The sequence below is a fragment of the Camellia sinensis genome, chromosome 3 (genome assembly GCF_055761805.1).
Source record: "Camellia sinensis isolate YWXY chromosome 3, ASM5576180v1, whole genome shotgun sequence".
Classification (NCBI taxonomy): domain Eukaryota; kingdom Viridiplantae; phylum Streptophyta; class Magnoliopsida; order Ericales; family Theaceae; genus Camellia; species Camellia sinensis.
Genome location: NC_138963.1, coordinates 160,284,665 through 160,293,833, shown reverse-complemented (window position 1 = coordinate 160,293,833; position 9,169 = coordinate 160,284,665). Strand labels below are relative to the sequence as shown.

General features: G+C 35.3%; 1 protein-coding gene across 6 annotated transcripts; it reads left to right on the top strand.

Moving 5' to 3' along the window:
* The first annotated feature begins 315 nt into the window (after window positions 1-315).
* Window positions 316-7,544, top strand: LOC145822864 (uncharacterized). Of its 6 annotated transcripts, XM_082921243.1 has the most exons (7): window positions 316-526; window positions 1,355-1,475; window positions 1,580-1,668; window positions 2,372-2,478; window positions 3,941-5,365; window positions 5,926-6,389; window positions 6,776-7,544. In XM_082921243.1, the coding sequence occupies exons 6-7, from the start codon at window positions 6,084-6,086 to the stop codon at window positions 7,169-7,171; spliced, it is 702 nt and encodes a 233-aa protein (XP_082777369.1). In that variant the 5' UTR covers window positions 316-526; window positions 1,355-1,475; window positions 1,580-1,668; window positions 2,372-2,478; window positions 3,941-5,365; window positions 5,926-6,083; the 3' UTR covers window positions 7,172-7,544. The 6 variants fall into 6 exon arrangements, with proteins under 6 accessions (XP_082777369.1, XP_082777373.1, XP_082777372.1 ...); XM_082921247.1 differs by lacking the exon at window positions 2,372-2,478 and having other exon boundaries at window positions 5,277-5,365; XM_082921246.1 differs by lacking the exon at window positions 2,372-2,478 and having other exon boundaries at window positions 5,234-5,365.
* Window positions 7,545-9,169: the final 1,625 nt, after the last annotated feature.

The following is a 9,169-nucleotide window of genomic DNA, read 5'->3' as shown; positions in this document are numbered from 1 at the left end:
CATTTTTCATTTGATCGATTCGTTGATTTAACCGCGATTTTATCAAAATATATTGATTAAATTTGTTTAATTCAAAATAAATTAAAAATTAAAAGACTAAGATCCCTTTACTAGAAATAAACTTTTTGTCCAAATAATCGTCAATTGCTATTTTATAAACCAAAAATGGTAGAAGCCCCAAAAATTTTATCAAAAATTTTATCAAATGTCTTACATGGATGTGAGACTCACATAAGATTCATATTGTGTGAGTCCTACCCCATATAAGACATTTGATAAAATTTTGGTAAAATATTTCGGTCCCTACCATTACTCTTTATAAACCCTAACACACCTGCCCCTCATCTCAACATTTGTCTCACTCATCTCTTGCTCCTCAACTACGCCGCACTCATCTCTTGCTCTTCCACTACTTCGATCGCCATCGCCGTCACCTTTAGTATCCTTGCCAGTCACCACTGTCGCTAATAGCCTTGTTGATCGTCGTCGCATCTTCTCTGCTCGCTGAAGTTTTGATAAAAACTCTGTGAGTTCTGCTATTTTTTTTTTAGTTTGCTTGTTTTACAGATTTTGGTAGATTTTTCCTTTCTCCTTCTTATTTTGGTAGATTTTGCTTCTTATTTGCATTCCTATTTAATTTTGTTTACTCTATGTGAGCCTTTTGATAATTATTGGTCCCTAGTTTCACTTTCTCTTATTCTCTGTTTAGGGAGTAAATTCTTTTTTTTTTTTAAGTAAAATTTTGAGTATGTTGGAGATGCCCTAATAAGTATTTGGCTCATTGGGTCGAGTTTTTCCTGCTGTCAAAGCAAATCGAGCAAAATGAAAAAATTACCCATTTCAATATGCCCAGCCAGAAACTTTCCATATGCTCAGAAAATTACTGGTTTAGACAAGAAAGTGACTCAGTGGAAGCTTGGCTTGCATCAAATTGGTTTGTAACTGGTGCAAAACTGATTCTTCAGTAAAATTATTCCATTTTTTATTTTTTATTTTTTTTGTTATTGTGGTACTGCACTGTTCACTTCACCTTTTTTGCTTCTTTAACACCACTGCAATGTGTTATTGTAAGTAATCCTAAATTGGATTGTGGATAACATTGCCCTTAAGTAGTTTCTACTTGTAAATAATTTATAGATACGTGGATGCATCTTTTGAGTGTCAAAAGGATACCCCAGGGCATATTGAATTGCCATATTGGTGCCAAAATACTAAACTAGGAGTGTCCTTGTTACATTTGAATTCACCACCAGTATTCTAATGCATATTCTATTAGGGTGATTTTATTGTTGGTAATAATCTTTTCATTGACTTCCCGTTCTTCATAACATGACTGGTGAAATTTGGGATGTAGGTTTGGATGTTATATGCACCGATCGTGCTCGTCTTTTATGAGAGTGAAGCCAATCAGACGAAACTTTGGAACATTCTTGCCATTTATGCTTGGGTTGATAATTCTATTGGATATGTTCAAGGCGAGTTCACCTGAAGCCAAGGGCAGTTATGCTGAAACTGTTTTATGTTTAGGTATTTTCATTTAGGTATTTTCAATGGTTTTCACACTTTTTTCCTTGGACAGGAATGAATGATATTTGCTCTCCAATGGTTATTCTTATGGAAAACGAAGCAGACGCCTTTTGGTGTTTTGAGCGGGCAATGCGCAGATTGGTATGCATCTATTTTCATTATCAAAGGTGACATTGTTATTAAAACTAATAATGTAACCCAACCGCCTACTTTACGTAATTGCTCCTTCATTCTTGAATGTAGAATTAATTTGTTTTAGTGAAAAGCAGTTACTTGAGTTAGTTGGGTTTGGTATTTAGTGAATACCAGTGGGATGGGTATACTTTTTTTGCCTTTTGGTTCCAATTTTTGGGATATCAGCATTATTGCATAGCTAGTTCCTGAACACCTGGAGTGTAGAAGTCCTACTATTTCATAGTAGTTGTTTCTCCATAGCACAAAATGGTCAAACGAAATCAGGCCATGCCTGCAATTAGTAGGACTAAGGTTTTGTTAGGTAGAATTGTTAACTTCAGCTCTGATTTCTAGCTTTTTGTTGACAGGCCAAGTGGATGGCAAACTCTTAAGGGAATGCCTCACATTTTTCTAGGTTGTGGTTGGTTTACGTGTATGCAATAATTAGGGAACTTTGGAGGTTCTTCTTTAGTTTTTTTTTTTACTACAGACCCTGACTACTCAAGTATATCACGTTTACCAAACTTGTTATTTAGGACAAGGTTACCTGATTTTGTTGCTTTTCCTCTCAAAGTTGCATCTTAATTTCTTAACTGTAAGTCATAGTGCTTTTCATCTTTCAGACTTTTTCTTGGGTTTAGCACTCATTTCCCTGCTTTTTGTTTGAAAGAGGGAAAATTTCAGGTCCAATGCACATTCTGTAGGGGGTGCAATCTCAGTTGAGTACACTTGTAGGAATAATGAAAGCTGTTGATCCAAAGCTTCATGAACACCTTGGTATGGCTGATCCTGCTAGAAGTAATTTGTAGTTTTTGTTTGAGTGGGATGTACCATGTAGAGAATTTTGACAACAGGATTGTTTACTTGTAGCTCCATTATTTGAGGAGGTTATTTTGGGCCTGCTTGGTTATCACTTATATGTTAACTTTTATGGTTATAATTTTTTTGAGATTATAAGCTTAATTGTTTTTTAAATAAATTGTAAATCAGTTTGGTGTAGCTTTTAACAATTGGTTATAGAAGTTAAACATGTTTGGTTAAATAAGATGTTACATAAGGTTTTCGTTATGCAAATATCTAGAATGACCTCAAAAGTTATAATTATGATGAAAGAGATAGGACTTTCATGTCCATACATGTTTTAGAAGTCCAAATAAGCTGAAAAGGCTACAAATTATAGCTTTAAAAATCTCACTTTTTGGGTCAAATAAGTTGAAAATGTCAAATATATTGGGTATGTTTGGTTTGTGTTTGAGAGATGTGTTTTAGAGATAAAAAGTACAAAAAGTTGTTTGGTTTGGTTTTTTTCAAAAGATGTTTTGGAAAATTATTTTAAAAGAGAGTTTTGTAAAAAGTGATTGATTTGATGTGTATGAGAGAGAGATTTGTTTGGAAAACTTATTTGGTTTACAAGTTTTGAGAAATTTTTTTGGAAAAATTTGTTTGGTTTGATTACTTTTAAAAACTTATTTGTAGAGAAAATTTCCCAAAAATTTTTCAGAAATACAAACCAAACGAACCCATTATAATTTAAAATTGCATCTGAACACCATTAGTTAGTTTTCTTTTTCTTTTTTTTTTTTTAAGCAAATAAGCTAAATAAGTTGGCTTATAGGTGTACAAAACGTGGCCTTTGAAGAACACTCACATCAGAATTGAGTAATAGGCTTCAATTTGAATCTGCATCCTTACTTTATGCTATATCTTGTGCTTCTGGCATTGAACTCTAAAAATATTTTTGTGCACGTATAGATGGATGTAATTTTTTCAGTTCCACTTCCATGTATATTTGCCATGATGACCTTCAATAATAGTGTACGTCACATAAATGGAGCGGCTTTTTCTACATGAAATGACGCATTTTATCCAATTTTCACTTCTCTCGTTACATCTTGAGATATTTCGTTGTTATTAGGTACTATACTCATGACAGATTTTTCTTTAGCTTTACACTGTTGTCTTGCAATGTGATCAGATGTAGAAGCATTCAATTTACTCATGTAATCATTCCTTCTTCTTTACCTTCATATCGTAGGTCTTGATTGTGTTGGCTTATGCATGCTATTTTCTTTCTTCTATTTTATCTATTTATTTATTGTGAATTTTCCAATAAATTCTTCTTTTCCCATAATATTTCATGAAAATAGGACTTATTTGATATTTCCCCTTGTTTATTTTTGGAAGCTTCTGTTGTGTATTCTGCAGTTATTAAAATGACTTTTGCCTTTGTAAACAACAGAGGGTGGGCCGCAGTTAATTATGATTCTAGTTTGGCATTAGTGATGTTGGAGATGAAAACCTCAGTTCATGAGCTTTGGCAACATTTTACCCACCCCAGCTCCCCGAATAATCTGATTTTTCCTCCACTGAGATAAGGGGGTAAAAGATCTACTATAATTCCTGTTTCAAAAATAGATAATTTTGTATCTGACGTCTTTATGTCATAGCTAATATATGTGTAGAACTATAATTCCTGTTTTAAAAATAGATAATTTTGTATCTGACGTCTTTATGGCATAGCTAATATATGTGTAGAATTTGACGCTATATAGTTTGTTAAGACAAATTCTTTTGTAGAGGAGAAATATGAGTAAAGTGTTGGAAATGGTTGGAAAAATTCTGGGTTAATCAGAATTTTTTCATAACTTTGGTCTATTATTTGAGTGGGACTCGAGCGTCGATTTTCGCAGGTCTAAGTGGTAACACGTTCTATGTCATGTTGTGATTCACATGGTATATTTGGTTGCTCAAAATCATTATCGAGTGAATGGGAAATTGAAGCCAAAGTGAGCTCCATGGAAGTGGAGTTTTAGTGGAAATTCCTTAAGGTTTGAATAGGGCTTGTCCCGCATTGATTTGGTGGGAAGTTTTGAATGGGTTTATAAAGTTTAGGATTGGTACTTGGGGTGTGCCCCAAGGGGTACCCAAGTTTGTAGAAGGAAGAGATTATGGGCAAAATGGGAAAGACCCATTGGACCCAAAAATCACCACGTGCGCGCACACGCCGCCGTCCGTCCGGTCGGTTGGGCAGGCTTGGGTACAGGTGCGTGGTGTGAGGTTGGGTTGGGCTTATCTGGCCCAATACCTATCTTTTTGGGCGAAAAACATTTGAATTTAATTTTTTTTTTTGGTAAAATAAAATTCAAAATTCAAATTAATCCGAAAATAAACTGGTTCGATTTTTCTGTACACCCAAACAGATCCCTTCCCGTTTTTATCTGTTTGAATTTTGAACCCAACAGATTTAAATCTGTTTAATTTAAAACCAAACAGGTTTCATACTTGTTCAAAACAGGTTAGCACCTGTTTAATTCAAATTGAATAGCCACCACTACATCTATAAATAGACAGCCTTCATTTGATGAATTTATTCACCAATTTTCGTCCATCTTTTGCTACAAATCATTTGATGTTTTAATATTCAGAAATTTCGTACTTCACCTCTGCAAATTTATTCTTCATTTTGTTGCATTTAATTTTGTGAGAAAGAGTATAAAACACTTAGTGTGTTCGTTGTACAAATATATTGTAGTGCTGCATATATTTGTTGTTGATTATTTCATGTTGGGAAATAGATATCCATATTCTAAAAGCACCGTGGAGAGGACGAATCTGTTTTAAAGACACAGTGTCAAACACTGGACTTGATCAGAATAATAATCAAGTAAGTTATTCATTTATTTTCTGTTTTTATTATTTATTTATATCAGAATTTAATTTTGTTTTTGTAATAAAATAAAATTTGTTTTTATTTATTTAATTCTATTTCTAGTTTGATTTTTGTAATCAAACATTTTTCTCTCATTTCCTTTATTTCTTTTATTTTCTGTTTGTTGTTAAGTACAAAAACAGAATTAATTTATTTAAATACAGTGAAGATTGTCCAACAATCTTAAGACAGATTTTATTTTTGATATCTTCATTGTATTTAATTTTATGTGATTTCATAAAGACATTCTGGTTGGAAAAACAAATAGTGGTTTATGCTATTTGACAGATAGTAGGAATATATTGTCTCTTTTCTTTGACAACTAGTAGTAATATACTGGTGTTATTAACAATTGCAGAATATTAATTTGTGTTACAGAAAATTATTGTGGTATTTTTTTTTTCTAGTTTTAGTAACAAGGAAAACAAAATTATTTTGTTTTATAATTTATTTTTTGGTTTTAGTAACTAGAAAATTAATTTGTGTTTTAATTTTTTCTGATTTTTTGTAATCAGAGATTATGGCTATTGCAACTGAAACTGCAACTGGAAGTAGTACTCCGATTGTTACACCAACACTGGTCTCTATCTAGAACCATGTTCATGTACCAATAAATCATGGAGAAAAATCAAAAAAAATTAACGGTACTGAGTTTAAGAGATGGCAGTAGAAGATGCTGTTCTATCTTACAATTCTAAATTTGGCCTGGTTTCTCCATGAAGAGGCTACAGCACTTAAAGAGGGTGAAAGTGATCGGCAAGTTGTTGCCGCTGTAGATGCTTGGAAACATTCAGATTTCCTGTGCAGAAATTACATTCTCAATGGCCTTGACAAAATGCTTTATAATGTTTACAGTCCTTTGAAGTCAGCAAAAGAATTGTGGGATTCTTTGGAGAAGAAATACAAGACAGAGGATGCCGGCACGAAGAAATTTGTCGTTAGTAAATTTCTAGACTTCGTTATGGTAGACTCCCAAACGGTAATTTCTCAAGTTCAAAGTTTTCAATTAATTTTACATGATATTCATTCTAAGGGTATGTCTCTGAGCGAGTCTTTCCAAGTTGCTGCTTTAGTGGAAAAGTTACCACCGGTTTGGAAAGATTTCAAAAATTATTTAAAACATAAACGCAAAGAGATGACCATGGATGAACTTATTGTAAGACTGAGGCCTCGTTTGGGAACAGGCTTTTTTAGTAATTTTTTGACTTTTTGGCTAAAATGTGATGTAAAAAAAATTAGTATGTTTGGGATATTTTTTAGCTTTTTACAAAAAGATGTGCAAAAAATAGAGAAAAAATGGAATCTTTAACTTTTTGATATGGTTGTTGGCTTTTTGATTTTTTTAGTATCTTTTTGACTTTTTAGCTAAAATGGGCACTTGCCAAACGAGGCTTGAAAATTGAGGAAGATAACCGTAAGACTGAAAAGAAGAATGAGAAAAATCCCATTGAGTCGAAGGTTAATATGGTTGAACAAGTTCATAAACCATATAACAAAAAGATAAAGTTTACTGGAAATAGTCCTAAACAAGGCGACAACAATGGTAACAAGAAGTTCAAAGGAAAATGCTATAACTGTGGCAAGACTGGACATCGAGCTTTTGATTGCCGCCGTCTTAAGAAGGATAGTGGAAGTACAAGCAAGAAAACTTCCAATCAAGCCAATGTAACTGAACTAGATTACATCTCTGACGAAGTGAATGACATCAACCTCTCTGTTGTTGTATCTGAGGCTAATCTGGTTGGAAATCCTAATGAGTAGTGGGTTGACACTAGAGTAACTCGTCACATATGTGCGGACAAGAAGATGTTCACTACCTACAATGAGGCTGCAAATGGTGAACAGCTTTTCATGAGAAATTCTTCTACTTCTACTGTGGTTGGACAAGGAAAGGTGATCTTGAAGATGATATCAGGGAAATAACTGACCTTCAACAACGTACTGCATGTACCTGACATCTGGAAGAATTTAGTTTCTGGTTCTTTATTAAGTAAAAATGGTTTTAGGCTTGCTTTTTAGTTTGATAAATTTGTATTAACAAAGAGTGGTATGTATGTTGGTAAGGGATACATGAATGATGGTCTCTTTAAATTGAATGTAATGACAGTTGTACTGAAAGTTGCTATGAATAAGAATAACACATATTTTACTTATATTCTTGAGTCGAATTTATGGCATGATAGATTAAGACATGTGAATTTTGATACTTTGCATAGATTAATTGGTTTAGATTATATACCAAAGTTTGAAATTAATCTTAATCATAAATGTGAAATTTGTGTAGAAGCGAAACTAACTAAGGCTCCATTTTAATCGGTTGAAAGGAAAACTGAACCTCTAGAATTAATTCATACAGATGTATGTGATCTTAAATTTGTTCAAACTAAAGGAGGCAAAAAGTATTTCATAGCATTTCCCGATGATTGCACAAGATATTGTTATGTTTATTTAATTCATACAGACTTTGTTGATCTGCACAACTGCCTCAACCTCAGCATTTCGGGTTTGAGCCGTTTCCTCCTCAACCGGCAGGGAGGGCTAAACTTCGGCAGCAGGTGGCACTTCAGATCGAATGGCCTCTGTCCTTCGCCGCGCGGCCATTCTTTCTGCGTTTTTCTTTTTGGTGAGTTGTGTAAGGCTTAACCCAACCATGTCTTCGGGGTATACGCCGAGAAGGTCCTCCAAATCGATAAAAATGTCGTCAAATGCAAAGTCCCCTCGGTCCGAAGTGGACGGAGGGTTGGCTGAATTGAGGCCGGCTTTCTCAAAGGCCAACCTCAGAGCCTCATCTACTTCGGCTTCGGATTGATCTGACTCGGCAACCTCAGCTACTTCCGCCTGCTCCGAATCGGACCCCTCCAAACCAACTTGCCGCAAGTTTTTGAAGTCGGTCAAAATAAAAGCCATAAGAAACTCTTCACCCTTCGGAATTGAGATGTTTTCTGCCGCTGAGAAGGTCGTATAAGTTGGCTCGTATCGCAGCAAAACGTGGGCCGCCCTCCATTGTTTCTGAAGACTCGGGCGGCCGAAATATTTGAGCGCGACTTTGATTTCGGAAAGAACGGCGTCGTCGGTTGAAGTCAAGACTTTCTTCAAATCGTTTCCTGCACAAGCAAAACCATGAGGACTCAAAAATGAAATTTTATAAACATAAGAAAAATAAACATAAAAAGCTATACCACCTGATTCGCCCCTCCGTCTGGGAATAGGATCAAGGAGATCCTCATCTTCGCCGAATTCCCGGTTACCTTGGACAATGACCATAACATCATCGACTCGCTTCCCAGAACTGGAAAGCATAGTCACTAATTGATGGTCGGTGTCCTTGGCCCTAAGGAAATAACGTCCATGCCGACCAGAAGACTTGGCCAAGGCATAACAATGCCGAATAGCAGGTATGCCGAGGTTAATCCTAAAGCGACGGTTTAGCTCTATGACTCCCATTACGATTTTAAAAAAGTTGACATTGGGTTGAAAGGGGATTAGACCCCAATGGCGGAGGACAGCCCTAAGAAATGGGTGAAGCGGGAAACAGATTCCGCCTTCAACAATTGACAAGAGGGGGAAAACGATTGTGCTTTCATCAACCCTCTCCATATCAAGGGTGCCAGACGTCATCAGGAATAGAAAAATGGCGTCGAAAGCCAGAGATTTGGTCTGCGAATAGGAGGTCTTTCAGGTGCTTTGCCATTTCGGTCAGCCTGTAGGAGCGTACTAAACTAAAGGCGAACCAGGAAAAGGGATTCAAAGCAGAGGAAG

Coding starts and splice junctions, on each gene's coding strand:
- LOC145822864 (XM_082921247.1), top strand. CDS start 6,084: ATGCTGTTCTATCTTACAATTCTAAATTTGGCCTGGTTTCTCCATGAA. Junction 6,390..6,775: donor TTATGGTAGACTCCCAAACG/GTAATTTCTCAA, acceptor TTGACTTTTTAG/CTAAAATGGGCACTTGCCAA.